The sequence below is a fragment of the Oenanthe melanoleuca genome, chromosome 2, assembly GCF_029582105.1.
Source record: "Oenanthe melanoleuca isolate GR-GAL-2019-014 chromosome 2, OMel1.0, whole genome shotgun sequence".
NCBI classification, from domain to species: Eukaryota; Metazoa; Chordata; class Aves; order Passeriformes; family Muscicapidae; genus Oenanthe; species Oenanthe melanoleuca.
In genome coordinates, this window is record NC_079335.1 from 7,867,604 (window position 1) to 7,890,005 (window position 22,402).

General features: G+C 45.0%; 1 protein-coding gene across 1 annotated transcript in view; it reads left to right on the top strand.

Moving 5' to 3' along the window:
• Positions 1–22,402, top strand: part of ST3GAL1 (ST3 beta-galactoside alpha-2,3-sialyltransferase 1) — a 73,551-nt gene that overhangs the window by 43,792 nt on the left and 7,357 nt on the right. Inside the window, exons 2-4 of the mRNA XM_056484871.1 lie at positions 6,430–7,215; positions 16,539–16,735; positions 20,433–20,612. Coding sequence (XP_056340846.1) covers positions 6,904–7,215; positions 16,539–16,735; positions 20,433–20,612 — 689 coding nt within the window. The 5' untranslated portion in view covers positions 6,430–6,903. The remainder of the gene's footprint in view (positions 1–6,429; positions 7,216–16,538; positions 16,736–20,432; positions 20,613–22,402) is intronic.

Below are 22,402 nucleotides of genomic sequence, written 5' to 3' on the forward strand. Positions count from 1 at the left end.
AAAGTCTGCTAAGATAAATACTTATTTTGAGGCAACAGAATGAAAATTCCCCACCCAGGTTTCTGTTGATCCCATACACATCTTACACAAAGAGGTGCTTGCTTACCCTGCCCATGCAGAGCATGCAGGCTGTGTCAGAGTGCCAGGAGATTCCCTACTGACCTGGCAGCCCAGCCTGCTGCCAAGCTGCTCACTGATAAGGCACAAGTGAGTAATGATTTTTTTTCGGATCACTGGCACCTAGAATGCTGTGCAGGTTATGCTCTATAAACCATCTCCAGAGTTTCTTCTGTTCACTGTGATGGATGAAACACTGCCCAATAGCTGGCTTCACATTCAGGAAGCACAGAGGAGCTGCTGCATTCAAATTTTTCTGAAACCACTTTCTCTCATGGCTTATATGTTCCTGAATGCTTTTGTTTTCCAGGCAGTGCTGATATGATTAGGTTGAGTTGCTTGGAGTGAACATTTTATTAAATGTGAGAGCAATATACCAACACTTTGCCTGATTTCAATGCTGTGATCCCATTTGACAGTGACAATCAAACAGATTTATGCCTCTCAGCATGGTCAGTGATGGGGCAGAAGAGATACAGATCATTTTCTCCCTGATTAAATGGCAGGTGAAACTTGGGTCTGCCTTTCTGTCTGTGAGCACACAGGACAGCAGCACACATGCCTTCTCTGTGAGGATGTAATGATGGACAGGAGAAAGGAGCCAGTGAGCTGTGAGAGACGAAACACAAGCTGATTTTAATGAATCATAGAATGGTTTGTGTTGGGGGGACTTTAGAGATCATCTAGTTGCAAGCCCCCTTTGCTATGGGCAGGGACATCTTCCACTAGACCAGGCTGCTAAGGACTTCAGTCAGACTGGCCTTGAGCACTTCCAGGGAGGAGGAATTACATGGAATCCATAATGTAAATAAGAGATGGATGCGTGGATGGATGGATGGGTGGGTGGGTGGATGGATGGATGGGTGGATGGACGGACAGATGAAAGATGGGAAAGGGATATGGCAGCTTGTGCTTTTCCAGAATTGTGTCATGTGGTGTGTTTTGGTGCCCTATAAGGACAGGGCTCACCTTTTCCTGCCAGAGCATCGAAGAGGCTGGAGTGGCAGGGGCAGCCCTGCCGTGTCTCCATGAGGCTCCAGGGATCCACACTCCCTCCCTGTGCTCAGCTCTGCCTGGCTGTCCATAATCCACATCCTGTCTCACCCAGCAGAAGCTCAGAGGTCCTGGTGAGGTGTCAGACCAATGAAGTGTTTCTTTCCAAATGTCAGCCAGCTCTGTCAGGGGGAGGCAGGGGGTGATGAGCCAGCCTAGGGCAGACCAGCCTGTGGTTTGGAGTGAAACAGTTCCCTCCATTGTTTCTCTCCAGGCCTAGCACAGACCTGGGGGATGAATTTATGTGTGTTTTTCCAGGGACCAGCTTTTTGTTGCCCTAGAACAGTGTCTTTCATGGCTGCTCTGGGCCCTTGTGGGTACAGTAAGGCAAGATTTAACCTCCCATCCTCTCCTGGCCAGGGCTTTGAGACCAAGGGCTGCTCGAGCAGTTACTCACAAGAAGTGTGGACAGGAAAAAAGTCCTGAAATGGCAGAAAGGATGCTTAGGGACATGCTGTCCGTGTTGCCAGATTTATAACAATGTAGCTGTCAGTGGCTTAGCTGAGAAACTGCTTAATCTCTGTCGGTTTTACAGGGCAAGAATCTGAGCTGTGCTTCTGAAAATGGGCACTTGCAGTTCTGCTGCTGAGGCCTTTCTAGCACAGCACATTCTCTTGAAGTCAAAATTGCAGCAAATCTTGAACTTGCTCCTTCAAGTGTAGAGTTTCCAGCTGTAAAATCCTGTGGGATGTCCAAGGATGTGTGATGGCCACCATCAGTCACGAGAGAGCTGCAGCAGGTCACTGTCCTTTCCCAGGCTCTGGCAGGGCAGGTGGATGTGTGAGTTTTACAGGATTTTGGGACCTCTGAGCTGCTCAAGCACTGGCAATGCCTCTGTGCCAGGATGCTGCTCTTCCCTGTTGCCTTTGTGCTCTTTTGCCTGACATGCTGGGTCTGGAAAATGCTGGCAACTTCAGCTAGAGAGTGTGTTTCACACCAGGGTTTCAATGTGAGTTACAGACCAGAAAAGCTGCATCTGAACCATCAGCATCTAATGAGCTAACAAAGATCTCCTCAACATGGTGCTGGTACAAAGCACTTCTTTGCTAGGAAATAGGCATTAAAAAAAGGCCAAACACCAATGTACTGGGACATTTACAGTGTGAGGGGATGAGTAGTAGTAGTATGGTGATTTTTTTCTCAGTGCTTTTTCATTGCTATTTTCTTCATGCATTTTGTCTAAGGCTCATCCATTAGAAGAAATTTTAAAAAATAACCATTGTGCTAATATCGTGTGGCTGACCACAAGATCTTGTGTAATGCCCAAATGCCCTTCCCCTGCACCCCAAACCCAAGGCACCAACAGATGCCAGTCCCAGAGGCAGAGCTGACTCACCTGGGTGAGCTTCATGCCTGAGCCTGAGGCTGTGCAGGACCAGCCCTGGCAGGGATCAGGCAAGGTGCCCCTTCTTTGAGTTCTTGTTTCAGGTTCCCTCGTGCCCTTTGGGCTGCTCCTGCTCCTGGATGGGCCTGGAAGCAGCTGCAGCAGGGCATTGTTTAGGTTCCCCTTCTCTTTCTGTGCTCCTTTGTGGGAGATGTGTGCAGATTTGCTTTGTGTGCAGATGAGCTTTTGTCAGAGAGCCTGACAAGTGCAGTGAGAATACACTGCATTTGTACGTGGATTTGTAAAAAAAATATTTCCTTAAGGTGTTAAGAATTGCTTTGTATTAGTCCATTGAACCGATGTGTTTTTATCTTTGTTAATTACCAGATTGGCAAGGGGCCAGGGACATTCTTCAGATTGTGAGTTTACAATGCAAATAAAATCTACCTTGGAGGAGGAAAAAAAACAAAAACAAAAACAAAAAAAAAAAAAAAAAAAAAACACAAAAAAAAAAAACAAAACAAAACAAAAAAAAATGCTCTTTCTTTTTATTTTTTCTAAAACATGAAGATAATGACGACAATCACAATTGGCTGATCCTGGTATCTTTTGCATAAAATGTAGACAGAAGGTTAAACTCAACTCTCACTTTTGACCATTTAACCACCCTGGACCCACTTTACACTCAGAACAGAGTTTGGAGGAACTTGTCTCTTCTTCTGACCCTGCCTCTCTGTTCTTCCTGGGACATGAGCCTCTGCATTCTCCCTGCACTGGGTATTACCAGCATAAGTGAACTGTCCCAGGGTGCACAAAGGTGCCTTACAGGGGGACAATGACACTGGCTGAAAGAGAGGGAGTGGGAAGGGAGCAGGCAAAATCCAGACCAGAAATAAGACCTTAAGCACCCAATCACTTAAGGTAGCTTAACCTGCTGCTGGCATGGGCTGAGCTGGGATCTCTGGGCACAGGCACAGCTGCAGGATGCAGTATTAAGCTCTGCTTATCTCTCAGGGATATGTGGGAGAGGGCTGGGCACTAAATCTCCCTACCTTCAGTCCCCAGAAATTGTTTCTGGGTCTGAGGCTAAAATAGCCTGTTCACAGATGTGCTAATGCTGAGGTCATGGCAGGGATGGTGATAAGGACTGTGGCTGGTATCATGATACTTACTTGTAATGCCTTAATTTAACTATCACAGGTGGTATCCAGAAGTGAAACATTCCTGACAGCTGGGGCTGGCATCCCTGCATGTTTCCCACACCAGTCCCCAACCTTCCACTTCCCAGCACCTTGCACAGATTTATGCATCTTGTGTGAGCAGAGGATGGGAGGCAGACACAGGGATAGTCTGAGATGTGGTACAAGATGCTGTGAAGAATGAAAGTAGTGATGTCAGGGTTGGATATTCCAGGGGTTTTAAGGAAAAAAAAAAGCTCCAAATCACATTGAACTTAAAAAAAAAGGTTTTACATTAATTTCATCTTCTTCCTCAGGCCCTAAATGAAATATATAGTCCTGTCAGCATATACATATATATAATATATGTGTGTGTGTCTGTGTATATTTGTATATTTATCTAACATAAGTATCTATAGGAAGCATGAACATTCAGAGGAAATCATAAGTAGTAAGAATTAAAATTGAATATCCAGTGTTCATATCCACAAGGGAAAAGGGCCTTAGGAACTCTAGTTTATCACCTTCCTATCACATGCTAAAAAGGAGAGAATGATTAGGAATTTGAAGAGATTGTAAACACTGGTTTGGGTTTGGGTTTTTTTCTCCCCGAGTTATAAATATCAATTTAACCTTAGCTGAGTTACAGTAAATAAATAAATAAGTAAATCTGGTTAAATGAGTGCTTGTTTTGGAGGCCAGAACTGTTTTATCAACAATACTCCATTTTATAGGCTTTCCCAAGAAAGGCTAGATAATCTCCCTCCCTTCTCTTAAAAAAATACCAGAAGAGCAGGAACTGTGTTTACAAATACTGACTTGGCCCAGCGCTGACAGCAGTGGGGGTTTGACCTGCCAGCATTACAGCTCTTGAATTATCCACTCCATAAATGGAAAATCAATTTGCTTCTGGGATTCAGCTGTTTTCAGGGTTGTTAGAGGCTGTGTTTTTGTTTAGACTCACAACTACATCCAGGCTAGGAAAGCAAATGTGTTGGGGCAGTTCTGCAGCGAAGAGAGCAGCTGGTGTGGATGGGGCTGTGCACTGGGCTGTTCTCCTGAGCTCCCCTTCTCACTCTCCAGCCACAGTGGCAGCATCCCCATCACATCTCTGAGGCTGAGATTCCTGAATTTTACCTGGGAATACTTCAGCAGATTTCTGGTTAGTATAAAAACTTCCCTCTGCGACATTAAAGTGAATGCAGGCTGCTTGCCTGTTTTGCTGGTGCAAGGAGCCCAAGCAGAAGGGGTTAATAAAGCCCTTTGTTATCTAGCCTGACCCACTTGTCAGCCCTTGAGCTCCTGTAAATGCTTGTGGAGGGGCCAGACTGAAAATAAATCTCGAGGCATTTGGCAAACATCAGCGAATTGAAGGGCACACGCTGCCCATCACGTGCTGAGCAGGAGAAGCCTGGGGCAAAGGCTTAAAACCGAGGTCTGAGGCTGTTCTGTTCAGAAATTACTGTATGGGACTCTCTAAATATTTACACAGCACCTCTAAAATCCAAGCTGTTTCCAAGGTGCTGTGTCAAACCCCTTGGAAAAGCTGTTTGGCCTGGGGCAGCTCCTCGCAGAGCCCCAGGAGAGGAGCAGCAGCAAACTGGGGATGCTGCAGCTGCACTTCCCTCCTGTCTGGATACACAGCACATTTGGGGGATGCAGTGAGGGGTCCTGCACCAATGCCATGCACAGAATGGGCTAAAATGATGAGGTTTCATCCCAACAGTTGCAGTTTTGCTGGCACTGAATGAAACTTCTCTTGCTGGGCTTTCACTTGTTAATCAATTGCACATATTTTGACATGGTTGCTTCTCTGATTTGTTTCCCTACCTTTAAAAAAAAACCAAAACAAACAAAACAAAGAGTATTATTTAGGAATGGCACTTTTGGGACCTTTTGTAAACATCTGAAGTTTTATAAACAACGTGTTTTTCTTCCCACTAAACAATGCCTGTCCCACAATGGCATTTCCATAAAACCCTGTGGGATGAATGGATTCATTTCTGACTTTTAAAAACTTGTTTAAATCACTGCTGCCAGGCAGGGAACACCAGGAGGGGAAAGGAGAGCAGCTCTGGATCCCTCTGTACCTCCAAAGCAGCTCTGTGCCTCTCTGCCTAGGCTGGGTTCAAGCTGCTATCACCTGCCTTTCCTTGACAGAAAAAAGGACAATTTTCCATGTGAAACAAAGGCCATTTATGCTTTGACTTCCCCTGTTTGTCCCAGGACATATGAGCTGTTTTTGCTTGGCTTTCTGTAATCACAAATCCAACCCCAATCCTTAAGAAATTAAGCTGGCTGGGGAAAGAAAGAGAAAAGAACTGATTCATCTTTCCCTATCCTGCTCCTCCCTCCATTGCCGGGTGCTTGCTGTTCAGCTGCTCTGAGTTATGAATGCTTTGCTGGTATCTTTTGGCTATCAAGGTCAGCCTGAAGGAGGGAGGTGAGTCATTGACATTCAAATAGCTACAAACTGTAATTCAAATAAGGCCAGAGCAGAGCCAGGAGGCTGATTCAATACAAGGGACTCAATGTCTACAGGTCCATGCTCTGCCCTTTCCAAAATTTCACCCTCACACTCCTCACTGTGCAAATACCTGAGCAGAGCTTGAAGCCAGGGCTGCTGTTTTGAGGGCTTTGACCTGATCAGAAGTTCTGGGATGGGGAGGGAAAAGCAGAGAAATTAGGTTAAGAGGAGTGGAAAAAAAAAAAATCAACTGACCATTTTTCTTTCTTTTTGTGTCTGTGTATCTCTAGGCTGCAAACTTCTCTCCATGGCTTGAATGGATATTAGAGCACATCTCTCTGATGGAATGTACAACCCCAGATGATCTGATTGTTCAAGAACTGAATTCCAAGAGAAAGAATACAGTTCTTCCTACAATTTGCTTGTTTTAATGTATGGCTTACTCTCAAACACAAAACCTGAGTTTTAATTTCTGTATGCAGAAAGGCAAGGGTCTATCTTCAGTAAACCCTCATCAGGGCGGTCAGCAACAGGACACAGGTGGAAGGAACTTCGAAGCACCACGAGGAGGTGAAAGGAAATACCCAGCTTGTCCTTTTTTAAGCCCATTTGGGGAAGATGAAGCTTCTCCCCTATGGCTGGAAGTAGTGGAGTCAATCTGTTCAGCCTGAGCCTGGGGTGGTAACTGGCAGGCACCTGCCTCAGCCTTTCCTTTCTGCCTTACACTGGACCCTGCCTTGTGGGGGCAGCACCACGGGGCAAAGATGGTTGTGGTGAGGAGGAGGAATGTGAAAATGTTCACCTTCGCCTTTCTGCTCATCACAGTGACCTCATTTCTGCTGAACTACACACACCAGGTGACCACAACCACCTGGGACCCCAGACATCTGGTTGTGCAGTTTTCAGAGCATGTCCAGAAACTCTTCAAGTACCCCAGGAGGCCCTGCAGCTGCCGCACGTGCATTTCAGAGCTGGGACATTCCCTCTGGTTCGACCAGAGGTTTAACTCAACTATGCAACCTTTCCTGACCTCACAGAATGCCTTGATCCCAGAAGACAGCTACAGGTGGTGGCTGGTAAGTGGGGGTGTGGATACAGCCTGGATTTGGGGTGTCAGGCTTCCAGAGATGAAAGATGTTTTCTGCCCAAAGCATTTGCTGTCTCAGCTGACAAGAGGTGGAAGGAAGTTGTTTGTGCTGCTGTTTAGCTCGGAGGGGCTTGGACTGTACAATCACTTTCTCCAAGCTAGAGAAGTCCCTGATAGAGTTAGGTGGTAGATCCAGAATTTGCAAATGTCAATACTGTCATTTTCTCCCCTCTCTTCCAAAGGCCAGGCTTCATAACCTCTCTGTTTCAGCTTCAGGTGGCTTTCTGCTATTCATCAGGGTGGATATCAAACTAATTGTGACACGTGCAATTCTCCTGGGGCTCTCCCTACCACAAAACATGTAAATAATTCAAATGGGGAAATATTAATTCCATGCATATGAGAACATTCTCTCTTGTGGCTGATGGTGTAGAACAGATCCAGAAATCTCATGGGTGGCTGTGGGTCACTTGGAAAGAACAGCCCCAAGTGTATCCTTGAACAGGGTGGTCCAGTTACCCCTTGAAATCGAATTTAAGCATTATGAAAGTGAGTGGATGCCTTTTTCATAAAGCACAGAAGGGAAAAAGATGCATCCTGTTGTTTTGCCTAACAAAAGCCCCTTTGATGTTCTCTTGAAACAAGACATCAGTGGTTTGATTTACTCATGGCTGTGCTGCCCAGGTGCTAAAGTGCAGGTTCTGCTGCAGCAACCCCAGTGAAATCACAGTTTCATTGCACTTGTTTTCCCCCTGTTCCAGAAGAATAATCCCCTGTGCCTTTCTTTGAACACTCAACAGCCTGGAACTTGGTGTCCTTCAGCAAGCACAACCCTTGCTGTTGAATTCTGGGCTTTCAGGCCATCTCTGGCACCATGAAGGGGCCTCTCCAACAGGCACCCACTATTGCAGTGGGAGCATTCAGGTTTGGAGGGGATGTCAATACTGTGGGAATGAGGCTGTATCAGATTTATCACTTCTCACTCCACTGGCTGTTGCATTTAGTGTTGAAAAATAAATGCCACTGAACTCTGCCATCTTTAATTGTTGTGTAAATGATATAATTGTTTTATGATGAGTCCCTCCCTTTTGCAGTGACTCTCAAGTACTCCAGGTGCTGTATCTTTTCACCTGCCCCTTGGCCATGACTTTGATTTCCCATTGCTTGTGGCTTTTCTTGCAACTTCCAGACACTTTTCCTTCTGTTCCTTCTGTTCCTCCTGTTTGTTGTCTGGACTTTGCTGGAGCCTTGAGAAGGGAAGATGGCAAGTTCAGGTCCTTGCCCTGGCTTGAGGTTTCACCAAGGAGCTGGGCTGGCAGTTTTCAAAGGGGTGGGCATACACCAGATTGAGCTCAGTAATGAGAGGATGAGGTTACTCATGGACACCATGAGCAAAACCACTCTGCATTCTGCACTCAGAACTGACTGATTTAAGCATGAGGTTTGAATGCATTCTCTCTTAAGGAAAAAAAAAAAAAAAAAAAAAAAAAGAAGAAGAAAAAGCTTGGGAATCAGTACAAAAGTCTGAATTATGTAATGGTCCTTTTGTAGTGAAACAAAAAAAAAAAAAAAAAAAAAAAAAAAAAAAAAAAAAGCAATGCTTTCTCAATTTACAGATTCAGTTAGGTTGGAAATGAAAAAGACCTCTGAGATCAACCTGTGTCTGAACCCCACTTGTCAATCAGAACAGGGTACCAAGTGCCACATCCAGTCCTTCCTTTCTTTAAACACCTCCAGGGATGGTCACTCAGCATCTCCCTGGGCAGCCCATTTCAATGTCTCATCACCCCTTCTGTGAAGAAATTCCTTCCGATGCCCAACTTCAACCTCCCCAGCCATAGTTTCAGACTGTGTCCTCTCATCCTGCTGCAGTTCCCTGGGAGAAGAGGTTGACCCCACCTGGCCTCAGCCTCCTTTCAGGGATGCAGAGGGTGACAAGGTCACTCCTGAGCCTCCTTTTGTCCAGGCTAAACAGCCCCAGCTCCCTCAGCCTCAGTCACCTCACAGGATTTGTGCTCCAGACCCTTCACCACCTTTGCTGCCTTCTCTGGACTTGCTCCAGCACCTCAGTGTCCTTCTGGAAGGGAGGAGCCCAGTCCTGGACACAGCACTCGAGGTGAACTCACCAGTGAGTTCAGAATTCAGCTCAACCTGAAACAGATTCTTTCAGAGGAGCTTTGTTTCTTTTTCAGCAAAATGAAAAACGGAACAGCCAAAAGTCTCCCCTCCCCATCCCAAACAAAACCTCTTCATTAATTTTCAGGGCTGTCTAACCATGTTTTAGTGTTTTCATTTTTTTTTTTTAATTTAGATCAAGTTCAAAGGAAATACACCACTTCAGAATAAAAAATCAAAGCCATTTTTTTCCAGATGGTAAAAATAAATCTTCTAAGATTCCTTTTTCAATCTTCAGACAGGATATGTGAAATATTTTGATATCGCCCATAACTGCATTATGTATTGTAAGTTTTTACTTACTGAAAGTCTTTGCCCTAATGTGTGGTAGATGGAGTCAGATGCCCTGACTCCTCTGAAAGATGGTTTTGGGTAAACCCCAAGAGTGATGTGGCCTCACCTCATCATTGCAACTAATTCCTTGTGTACATGTTGCTTTGGGTAAGCTTTTCCAAGACAGTGTCATTTCTTCAGCAAGTAATTCCCAGGTGCATCCTGAAGGCAACTCCCTTTTTGCTGTTCATTTTTAGGCTCATCTTCAAAGCAATTCTGAGATTTCGGCCAGTCTAAGAAAACATTGCTCATGGCCATGTTTCACTCCTGTGTGCTTTGCCAACTTAGTAATTTGTGAGTTTTTTGCTATATTTGTACATAGAAAGGAGGTATGAGGAAACCTGAGATTGCTCAGACTTCTTTTTGGCAGGGGGAATGACTGTGTGTTCACTCTCAGGAGGTGATTTCAGACAGTGTGGAGGTTTTGTTGAGCTGTAGCTGAGGCTCTGAGATGGCACTGGAGCTCTTTCTTGCACAGCTGTGACTGCCCTGCCATGGGGAGACCCTAAAGGCAGGCAGAGTGCTTCCCTGTCCACAGACTCAGCCTGCCCTCCCTCCCCCTTCACCCTGTTGCTGTGAATAAGTGCTATTCATCCAGGTAGTCCTGCAGCATTAGTATCCCTCCAGGACTAGGACAGTGAGGACTGATTTCAGAGATTAATGACCAGAATTGGAGACAAAGGGATATTTAGGACCAAGAATGGGGTGGTTTCCCTTGCTTACAGCTCTTCCCATGGCTGCCAGGCTGCTTCATGGTTTATTTGGAGAATATATAGTTTGAACACTTCCAGCCTGGTAGGATGTGACCTGTAGAAGGACAGATTCCTGCTTGCTCTGAATGAAGTGGTTTGTGTATACTGGGTTTAGTGCTCCCACCTGTGCAGGTGGGAGGGAGCAGGGGAGAATCAGTGCCACCATCCCTGCAGAGGCTCATCCTCCTTCCAGAGAAGACCCCTGAAAATGGACCTGCCTGTTTCTTTGTTCATGGAAATAAGGGGGATGTTGTCAGCACTGCTCCCTGCTTCTCATTTGCTTAAATATACACAGCTGATAAACTGTCCATTATTTTAGTCAGGTAGCAAATAATGGCCCAAATTCTCCTCCCATGTACACCCCTGCAGCTGCTCTGTACTTTTTGTGACTTAAGGTTGAATTGGAATCCTCTGCACTCAGGGAGGATCTGGGCATTAATAACACTTCAGGTTGTGAACATTTTGTTAGAAACTCCTTCCTCCTTCCCTTTTCTCCCTCTCACCCTTCCTGTCTCTTACCTCCTCTCTCTTTCTTCTCTGCCTTCCCTTATTTTATGTTTAGGGACTGTGAGAGTGTTTTTGCAGTGTGGCACCTGGTATTACGTGATACATTCCTTTCTGTTTATGTTTTCTTCCTCACCTCCCTGAGCTGGTTCACCTGCAAGTTTTCCATTGTTTTACCATGACACAAATGCTGTGGATGTTCTCAGTAAATTTAGTAACCCATATATAAGGAAACATGGCAGGAATTACACACTGTAACAAAGCACAGCATTTATTTATCGTTTTCTTGCTTTGTTCTAAAGGGTTGCATTGTTCTTGGTGGTCAGAAAGTATAAAAAATAGATCAGAACCTGCTGTTCTAAACCCAAATGTTGAGTTTGATGGATTGAAGTTGTGATAAGTAAATTTAGGCTCAGTTTCCTGGCAATCTTCTCTGTAGCATATTGTTCATAAACTATCATGTTATAAGAACTTTTATCTCTAGTCTCACGATGTTTGAGGGTTTTGCCTTCTCTTTGGAAGAAAGTTGAGATTTCGGGGTCATGTTATTACCATATCTAAAAGAAAATATTGGTTCAAACTCATTATGTTTGTAGAAAAAATGCAATATATATGACTTAAAAATGGGCTTTCAGCTGGTGAGCAAAGGGGCATCCCCACCCAACACGTGTTGGGGAAGCTGGGGCAGCTGCACTGATTTTTAAAGCAGCAGCAGAGCTGCTTGGCACCTGAGTCATGCATTTTGCATGCTCCCTGAGGAAAATGTGTCCAGATGCTTTGATCACCAGAAGCTTCCTTTGAAACTGGGTTGCTGTCTGTGACTCTTTGAAAGCAATGCAGAGGGCTCAGCACTTTGGAGTGTGTAGCTACCAGGTCACTGCAGAAGGTGCTACCAAATCCCAAACCCAGGCCCAGGCTCTGGTCCCAGTCCCACCCAGTCCCACCTGCAGTTCAGCTGCTGGGTTGTAAGTGTGACATTTAGACCAGATTTGGACATATGGGGAGAACCTGACCTTGGGTCACCTCTTACCCTCACTGGCAGCCCCCACAAAAGTCCAGCTGGGCTGGAGCTGCTCCTCCTGTGGTGAGGACAGGTGGATGTGAAGGTGGTCCAAGCTCACAGGTCTCTCTCAGCACGAGGGTCAGAGTAGTGTAGAGGTGACCCATACCAACCATGGAAGTCAGAAATTGTACAACTCAGCATATTATTGTGTGTTATTTACAAAATATATATATGCACAAATATATTTATATTTGAAAATGTAAATTTTTTGACTACACAGATCATTAAACAAAGCCCAAACTCTTGACAGCTCCTCAATTTTTCCCCTTCAACTCTTAGATGCATAGTAATTGAAGGACACTAAGTATAATAAGAATAAAGCCATATTTTCCAGACCAAAGAGCCATTTTTAAAATTGATGATTTCCTTTTAAGCTCTCCCAGAGTCTGTAGAGCAGAGATTACCTGGATTTGCCCCACCAGACTGTTGCTAAGATTAATCTTGTAGCTGGGAAGTGTTGCATGAGTGTTAATTCCTCCAAACTGCAGCAGTGAGACAATTAGTAGCTGTGGAAAAGGGATTCTCATGGGGCTTTATTCATTCTTTATCTTTTAAAAACAGTTTAAAAAATTTAGAAAAGCCACAAACCCCAGTATTGCTGCCCCAGCTTTGCCCAGGCTGTGTGTTGGCAGGGCTGCCTCACCAGTTCCATGCTGCCAGACCCACAGCTGGACCTGTCTGCCCACCACAAGGGCTCTGCCTTGGGCCATGTTCTGTCTGCATCAATCACACCAGTGATTGCAAACTCATCTATCAGTTGTGTTTAATATGCTGCCAAATTGGCCATGGGTGCAGGATGCACACCAGGAGAGCTTTCCTTTGAGGGGCTCCTGACTCCTTTGAGGCTCAGGATAAAAAGGACGTGGATGTCTTGGAGTAAATCCAGAGGAGACCAGGAAGACAGCTGGAATGCCTTTCTTATAAAGAGAATTGGGGTTGTTGAACCTGGAGAAGGCTTTGGGGAAACTTTATTGCTGGCTTTCAATATCTAAAGGGGCTACAAGAGAGCTGGACAGGGACTTTTCACAAGGGCATGTACTGATGGGAGAAGGGGGGAATGGCTTTAACCTGGAAGAGGGCAGGTTTAAGATTAGTTATTAGCAAGAAATTCTTCCCTTTGAGGGTGGGGAGGCACTGGCACAGGTTTCCCAGAGAAGTGGATGCCCCATCCCTGGTAGTTTGCAAGGCCAGGTTGGATGGGGCTTGGAGCAGCCTGGTGTGATGGGACCTGTCCCTGCCCGTGTCAGGGGGATCAGAATGAGATGATCTTTAAGGCCTCTTCCAACCCAAACCATTCTGTAGCTGTGTCCTCACCACTCCAAGCCATTAGCTCTGAGCAGCCTTGGCTGAATTCACACTCTCCCCTTAGCCAAGTTTTGGGTCCTGCTGCTTGGTAGTGCTGTCAGTGTGATGGTATTGGGGAGCTCAGTGAAGCCTTCTGAGAAGTTTACAAATCCCTTCTCATCCTTAGTGGAGGTGTGCACAGTGATGAGGAGGGAACAACAGGTCCTTCCTTGGAGAGCCATTCATGGGTAAAGAAAGGGAGTGCATGAACTCTGAGGGTTCTTTTTTCTTGCCGTTTTTTTTCTTCCTTGTTTTTTTTAAATAAGAAGAGGCAAAACTATCTAGTTCACTTCTGTATATTAAAAGGGGGAGTTTCTAAGTCTGGGAGATGATTTAGGAAACTTCTCAATCTGAACTCCCAAATATAGTTTTTAGCAACCTAAGGTGGAGAGTTGACTCTCGAGTGACGCACAAATGTTTTATGGAGGGAAGCTGGAGTGTTTAGTGATCCAGTGATATTTTTTATGTGGACACAAGATGGGTTAACATGCTTTATGATCTTGGACAAAAAGTTGAACTGCTTCTTTAGACACACATATTACTTGCACAGACTTCTGAGAAAAGCAGCCACTTCACTCAGGACATGGGTCAAGTATTTCAGTGTAGTTAAGGCCACTTGTAGCAGCTATATCCATACTCATATCCCTGTCATACATCTACAGCACTTGGAGGGGGGATGCTGTCCTAGCAGAGCCACATGGCACTTCTATGCATGGACAGACTTTCACTCTATGCCTTTGCTGCTTTATGGGAATGGCCAGACTGGGGAGAGCTTGATGAGGAGGGAAAAAAAAAAGAAATTAAAAAAAAAAAAGAAAATGCAACAATACTAAAAAAAAAAAAAAAAAAAAAAAGAAGAAAATAGGACAGAAATTCAGAAATTTGGTGTGGGAAAGTGAACTATAATCAGCTTGTAATTGTAATGCTATTAAAATGGTCTTTTTTCAATAAGCCAAGCAAACATTGTGCAATAAGGAACTGGCTGTATGTTAAGTCTGAACTGAATATGCCTTGGAGTTAACCTGCTCTGTTGCTTCCTCTTTGTTTTGCTGAAATGTCAAAGACTAACCAGTGTTGATAGAAGGTTAGGCCTGAAATGCGTAGTTCAATCAGATAATCTCTGGGAAATCAAAACAGAGCACTTGGAATGAGTTAAGGACAGATAATGGTCTTTCCCATGGAAGTTGTGTACAGCAGAGGGATTGTAGGACAATGGTGTCCTGCTTTCGGGTTGATGTTGGTTGCCATGTTTCAGCTTGGTTGCAGTGGAATTACTCTAGACAGAAGCATAAAAGAATGGTAGATGTCTGAGCTCTGCAAATGGAGATGTTTCTTACTATTCTTACTATTTTAATGCAGCAAAAATGCGTCAGTTCTCCAGGTCTTTCCCTTTTCTGATGCTGTCAGTCTGGATGAAAAGATAATTTAACTTAAAAGGGCACTCAGGTACTTGGAATTTTCTGAAAATTGCCTTCCTGTTCTAAATTTTTTCAGACCAAATCAGTTCAAGAATAAGGTTTTGGTGGGTTTCCTTTTCATTTTTTAATGACAGTTGAGAGTCAGCTCATCTTTACAGAGAGAAAGAGTGTATATGAGTATATGCAAATGTGTGTTCAAATAACTCAAAATAAGTTCATTTTTCAAAAAAGATTGTATTTTACTGCATTATACACCTGTACTACACTCTGTGATGTCAGTGAAGTCTCAAATTATTATGAAGGCTGCAGGTTTTTCTAACATTGTTTTTCTCATATTTGGAGTAAGATGAGGTCAGATTTGATTCTTAAAGAACACACAAGAGTTTAGATATGTGACCATATGTTTGTTTAATCACACGCACATTTAGAAGATTACGTTTTTTATTTATATAATTGAGCCTTGCACTGAATAGTGACATACATGGTCATAATTTCAGTCTTGTCTGGTCATCCTAATTACCTTGCATCCTAATCACCTTGTGCAGCTCATATACAGGTATATAGATTAGGAAGATTTAGTTGGAAGATTAAGTCTGTGAATGGATTTCTTTGTCTTCTTTGTCTCAAGTTGTCAGTGTCATTTTCTAGCTCTGAGCTCCAAAGACCCTGTTCATTTCAGTGCAAATAAGGTCCTGCAAGAAGCACAGAATTTAAACAAAAATTGCAGTGCTGCTTTGTGTGAGACAGGGAGATACAAGACAAATTAACAGTTCCTGGTGCAGTCAAGGGAAACATATTGGAAACTAAAGCCAAATTAGCCCAGGCCATTCCAGGGAGTCGTGGGAAAAGGTGTTTCTTTTCTCTCCCTCCCTGTCTTTCCACGCCCTGGGCTGGCAGAGCAGGACAGAGCCCTTTTGGCCCATTCTGTGCATTCTCCTTTTGTGAGCTTGGGAGCCAGTGGCACACGAGGGTGGGCAGAGCTGTTTGTGAGCATGCCAGTGCTGCCAGCCCCTTCAGTGAGCCTAGAGATCTGAGCCAGAAGGGCAGTGTCTGACCATCCCCTGCCCTGCACCTTGCCTGTACCCTCCCAGTGCAGCCATTGTTCCCACCAGCACCACACAGCTGCCACAGAACACGTTCCCTCCATGGCAACAGACACAATGACCAAGGTCCGGCTGCTTTTCTTCATCCTGGAGATTTTTTTTTAGATGATTACACATCTCCAGCCCTCAGGGCTAAGTCTAGTAGGATTTCTCATTGCGTGAGCAGAGGTTCCTCCACAGTTCACTTCCCATTTCCCTCTCCACTCCTGGCATATGCCAAAAGTTGTGGCAGGGATATCATCCACTTCTGTGTTCCATCAGCTCCCCAGAGACTTTTCTGTCATTTGTAGGAGAGTTAAAAGAAATCTTACACATATCCTAACAGAAGATGCCTGACCCAGAGTGGGTTTAGGCTTACCAACCTCAGGAAAAATGCTTGATCTGATCTGTTGTGGCTAGATAGAGACTGAGGAAGCGTGGGAATCTGATGAGAAGGAGGAGAAAAAGGAAGGCAAGTTAAAAAGTTCAGGGGTTTCCCAGCTGGTATTTTTCCCTCAGTGTTGTAACCCAAGGCCGTGCACTGCAGAAGGTCTGTCTGTGGGCAGCCCTTCGGCACTCCAGGCCACGCTAGCTGCCAGAAAAGCTGTGTGCTAACCCGGAGCGCTTTCCCTCCCTGACAGAAGCTGCAAGGAGAGAAGGCTCCGCGGAGCCTGAACTCGACGCTGGCAGAGCTGTTCGGGGTGATCCCCGGGGACGGGGACCCGCTGCAGGCCCGCGGCTCCTTCGGCTGCCGGCGCTGCGCCGTCGTCGGCAACTCGGGCAACCTGCGGCAGGCCCGCTACGGCCGCGCCATCGACGGCCACGACTTCGTGCTCAGGTGAGGCAGCAAAGGGCAGTGCTGGGGAGAGGAAGGGTCAGCAGCAGGCCTGGATTTGGCACTGTTTGTGTCTCATTTGGCACTGCCTTTGGTGCCTTTTCGCGCGAGAATATTTGCTGCTTCTTGTCACACATAGCGTAGTTTGTTACCTTGACCTAGACATTCCAATGGAGATCTGCCCAGGGCCTCCAGGGCTCAGTTAGGAAGAGTTGGCTAAACGGAGCTGCCCTGCCTTATGTTGGATGTATCTCATATCCACAGAATCAGAGGATATTCTGAGTTGCAAGGGATCCACAAGGGTCATTGATTCCAGCTCTCAAATGAATGGCCCATACAGGGAACAGGGAGGGGATTTCTGAACTCGGGACTGCAGAAATGCCTGTGTTCACTTCTGAAAGCCAATCTGGGAACACATCAGCAATTCCCTCCCTGATGCTTTAGCTCCTCAGTGGCAGAGATTTGCATATTTCTGTGGTGCAGCACAGTGCACATTACTCCTCAGCTGTCTAAAATCCACTGCTGTGTGGGGGGATAAGTGAGGATCTGTCTAGTGAAACCTGGTACTTGAGTCTAAATTTCAGGTGTGTGAACTATGTGTGTTGGAGATATGAGCTCATGTTTTAGGTTGGACAAAAAAAAAAATAAAAAGGTATTGATACTGTAGCTTGTTCTGCACAATCCATGTTAAAATATCAGATAAAAAATGTTTGCACTTATGAGTGAAAGTTATTTCTGCAGCCAGTGCTCACAAGTGATCTTTCAGACATTTAACTGATTGTTTTAGATTTTACTTCCCTGCACTAGTTCATTCTGAAGTAGTGCCATGGTGGGGAAGCCAAAGACACTTTTCATGGACAGGAGTCACCTGTTTGGCTGCAGGTAATTTGTAAAGGATGTCATTGCCTCTCCATTTCAAGACAACAAGGTTGGCTGCTTTGTTCCACTGAAAGGCAAGCAGGAGCTAGGTAAGCAGAGCTTATCACCTAGAGGGCAGCCAAAATATCTGGACTAAGTTCATCTCCAGTGTGTCATCTGCCTTTTACACCACAGCTGCCTGCACAGTACAATCTGGAGAGCAATAAAGGGCAGGAAGGGAGGGATTCCTCTTGAAATGCCACATGTGGGATTATTCTCTCAGCAGCAGTGAAAGCCTTAGTAGGAAGCTGTGCACTGAAGTCAAGAATAAATCAACAGAAGATCAACACTGTTTGAACTGTTAAGCCACCTTGGCTTCTGATGTGGCTTGAACATGGCACAGAGCCTTCAGATGACATCTAAATCTTCACAAATCATATCAGGAGTTGCTTCCTGCAGTTGCATGTCTTGCTCTCTGCCAAAAGTACCTCCCCAAAGGCAGAGGCACCAACCTGGCCTACAGATCCATGAAGGGAAAGGGAGAGCCCTCAACATTATTCCTACCAGTTGTAAATGTGGGGCAGCTGCAAATGTGGGAAGCTGTGGTGCATTTATGCCTAACTCTGTGTCCTTCCATATGGAGACAGCCCCATTCCTGTGTGGACTCTCTTTTATTGCCTATCCTACATTTCCAGACTCATCAGAAAAGACTTTACTATACTCAAAAGCTGGTAGTAATAAATAAAGAGTAACTCACCCAGGTGCATGTTTCTGCTCTGAGGCCTTGCCCATCCCATAGCCAGACATCCCTGGCAAGGGCAAAATTCTTGGTGACTTAGTGAACCTTCCAGTCTCAGATTTATATTTATATTTATATTTATATTTATATTTATATTTATATTTATATTTATATTTATATTTATATTTATATTTATATTTAATTTGTTTGTTAAGCCCTATCTGAAAGGATTGCACAAGATTTTAGGATTCCCTGTGGGAATTTGTGCAGACCCCTCTGTTCGTCAAACACAAAATCTCTGGTGACCTGAAATTCACTTCCACATGCTCTGGCAATACAGCCAAGTGCAGGGGAGAGCCAAGGAGTCTGAGAGGGCACCTTTCCTTCCAAACAGTGTGTTCCAGCCCACTTTTATTTGTGCAGCTATCTACTTCCATGACAGAAGGAAGTTCCTGCTTGGTCCTTCCTGCTGAGGCTGGGTGTGAGCACTGCCTTCTGCCGTGGCACCACCAGCCCCACCATGGGTGGTAGGAAAGGTACACAGACCCCAGGGCAGATTGTAAAATGACCAACATGCCACCCTTGTCTTTATCATGGTGGAAAGAAACACCCATATTTTATACCTTTGACTGGCTAATCTCAAGGTAAAACACAGAAAGTCCTGTGCTTTTCCAGTATCTCTGCACAGAATGGTGTGGGTCACTGGTCATTGGCAGGGAGGCCAATAACAGGAAACTCCATAAATCCATGAGGCTGGCAGGATGTTATAACTACACTAATAACTGCCATGAAGGGAATTAGAAGAAACTTAAGTAATTCACCTGGGGGAGAAATGCAATAGCACAGCCTGGCACAGACTTGATAAACAGATTTTGCCTCTCCTGTTATCATTAACCAGGGCAGCATGTTGTCTGGCAATGTATGATACTCCTTGTTACCTCATCAGCTACATCCTTCCTTGTCCTCCCTGTGCTTCTGCCAGGAGCTGAGCTAATGTTATTGCAGAAAAAAAAACACATTTTGGTCAGAAACCACTGGGGGGTTTCTCCATGGTTTTGCACAGCAGCATGGATTCATGCAAGTTGCTTCAGGGATCTGTAATGTGCACTGTGCTGCACCACAGAAATATGCAAATCTCTGCCACTGAGGAGCTAAAGCATCAGGGAGGGAATTGCTGATGTGTTCCCAGATTGGCTTTCAGAAGTGAACACGGGCATAGGGGCATTTCTGCAATCCTGAGTTCAGAAATCCCCTCCCTGATCCCTGTGTGGGCCATTCATTTGAGAGCTGGAATCAATGATCCTTGTGAATCCCTTGCAACTCAGAATATCCTCTGATTCTGTGGATCTGAGATACATCCAACATAAGGCAGGGCAGGCCTGTTTAGCCAACTCTTCCTAACTGAGCCCTGGAGGCCCTGGGCAGATCTCCATGCACTGACCCCAGGGTTACCTAAAGCACCCCATGTGTGGGCAGTGACCCTGAGTATCTGTGGACTTGGAGTACATACTACAGAGTAAAAGCAAGGTTTGAGTAAATGAAGGGTCAGCAGCAGGTTCTGTATTTGTCACTGTCTTTGTGTTTGTGGGAGAATCATAAGGAATATTTGTTGCTTCTTGTCACACATAGCATAGTTTATTACCTTGGCCCTAGATACATTCAAATACACCTGTAGGGATAAGGGGATATGGAACTTCAAGAAGTCAGGCTGATGTAGTTCAGGGAAATTTTTTCTCACCAACTGGAGGATGCAGCTTTAGGAAGAAGTGAAATGTGTCCTTATGGACTCAGCACTCTTTTGATGACTGTAAAGGAAGTGCAGGGATGTGCTCAGAGATACACCTGCTTGGTAGGCATTCCTGTTCAGTCCAAGGAATTCCAAGCTGAGCTTTTACTTACTGTTTAGTCACATGGGTTACAATCATCCAGCTTGCTTGAGGACCCCTACACCCTGTCAGGGTTGTCTGAAGACCCTGCATATAGCACTCCCCTTAGCCATGGGAGTGTGTTCCTGCACCTCTAGCAAATAACTTGGTGAAAATTCACATGTACATGTACTTACCTAATTCCCCTTCTGTCTCACTTCTTATTTTCGGGCTGCAGAATGAACCGTGCCCCCACTGCTGGCTACGAATCAGATGTTGGGAGCAAGACCACTCACCACTTTGTTTATCCTGAGAGCTACAAAGAGCTGGCAGCAAATGTCAGCATGATCCTGATCCCCTTCAAAACCCTGGACCTGCGCTGGGTTGTCACTGCTCTCACCACAGGCACCATCAACTTGTGAGTAAGGGCAGGCACGAGGGGTGGCTGCTCCAAACTCTTGCTGTAGGAGATGAGAGCCTTTGTGGGGCAAATCTCTGATTCTGGTAAGGCCTAGGGGTGCTTTGCAGACCCTCTCAAGCCAGAGTTCAGCCCTAAACACTTGATTTCTAGGAAAAGTTTAATGTTAAGATGCAGTTATTGAGGCAAAGATTGACATCCAATCCCTTACATCCCCAGTGGTCTCAGAGAAATGAAAAGAGGAGTTTTTGCTGGTGGAGGTGACCAGTGAGCTGTGGGGTTCAGTGCCTCACTTTGGGCTTCTGCTCATCCTCTGGTTCCTTGGGAGTTAGTACACTTGCAGAAGAGGATGAGGAGACAGAGGAGCTGTGCAGGTTGCCCACCTGAGGCAGGGAGAGCAGATGCAGACCACAGCACTCAGTGCCCCATCACAGGATGAACTCCCCTGGACAGGCTGGTCAGGAGTTTGGTCTGTCTTTCCTGGTGGAACATGATTGAGAACTATGCAGAGAAAACAATGTTTTGTGTGTCACCTGCATGTCTTAGCCTTAATTCAAGTGTTCTGCTTGGTAATAATGTGACACACTGGGAGTTATTCTCCAATTCTTTTTTGAGTGCTGTCAGAAGTAAAGGTTGTCTCCTACTAGATGTTTTTATGGCAGCACCAGAATTAGAAATGTGATCAAAATGCATGTTTTTTTCTGGAAGCCTGCTAGCAGATCCTCTTCCTTCATGTAAGCTGGCTTTTCCTAATCCAGAGTATGAAATATATGACATTTGTACTTGTGTGTGAGGTTATCTGCTGGATATGAAACCACAGCCTGGTGGGATTGCTTGGTGACACTCTGCTGCACATAGACAGCAAAAGCAGATCAGACTGCTTTACTCCAGGGAGAAATATTTCAAGACATTTCAACTTTTTTTTCCCCATTTCAAAATCTCAGAAGATTTAAAATTGGAAAAGTGTGTCTTGGGCATGTTGACTGGGCATATGACCCATTTTGCAATTGATGGAAAAACAAATGAAGTTTTATTTCTTCTCTTCATTTTCTTTTCTCTCTTTATAGAAATATTTTAGATTATTTTCATTTCCTATTAATTTGTAACAAATCTGTGTTAGCTTCCTTTTACCATTTTTTTATCACCATCATTTCATACATTCAATCATAAACTGGCTTGGAAAAAATCCACCTTCAAGACACATTCATAACTTGGAAAAATCAGTACACTTAGAAAAGTGTGCCACTCACTACAAGGAAGACATTGAGGTGCTGAAGCCTGTCCAGAGAAGGGTCATGGAACTGGGGAAGGGTCTGCAGCACAAATCTGAGGAGGAGCTGAGGGAGCTGGAGGTGTTCAGCCTGGAGAAAAGGAGGCTCAGACCTTATCACTCTCTACAGCTCCTGAAAGGAGGCTGTGCTCAGGTGGGGATCAGTCTCTTCTCCCAGGTCACAAGAGACAGGACAAGAGGAAATGCCTCAAGTGTCACCAGGAGAGGTTTAGATTGAATACCAATAACTTTCTTCACCAAAAGAGTTGTCCAGGACTAGAACAGGCTGTCTATGGGAGTGGTGGTGTCACCATCCCTGAAGGGATTTAAAAAATGTGTAGGTGTGGCACTTAGGGACATGGTTTAGTGATGACTTGGCAGTGGTGGATTAACTATTGGGCTCAATGATCTTCGAGGTCTTTCCAACCTAAATGATTCTGTTGTTCTGTAATTTCCATGGACACATGTTTTGCAGGCAGATCCACTGTCCCTACCACAGCAGAAAGCTTTTGGTTTTTCC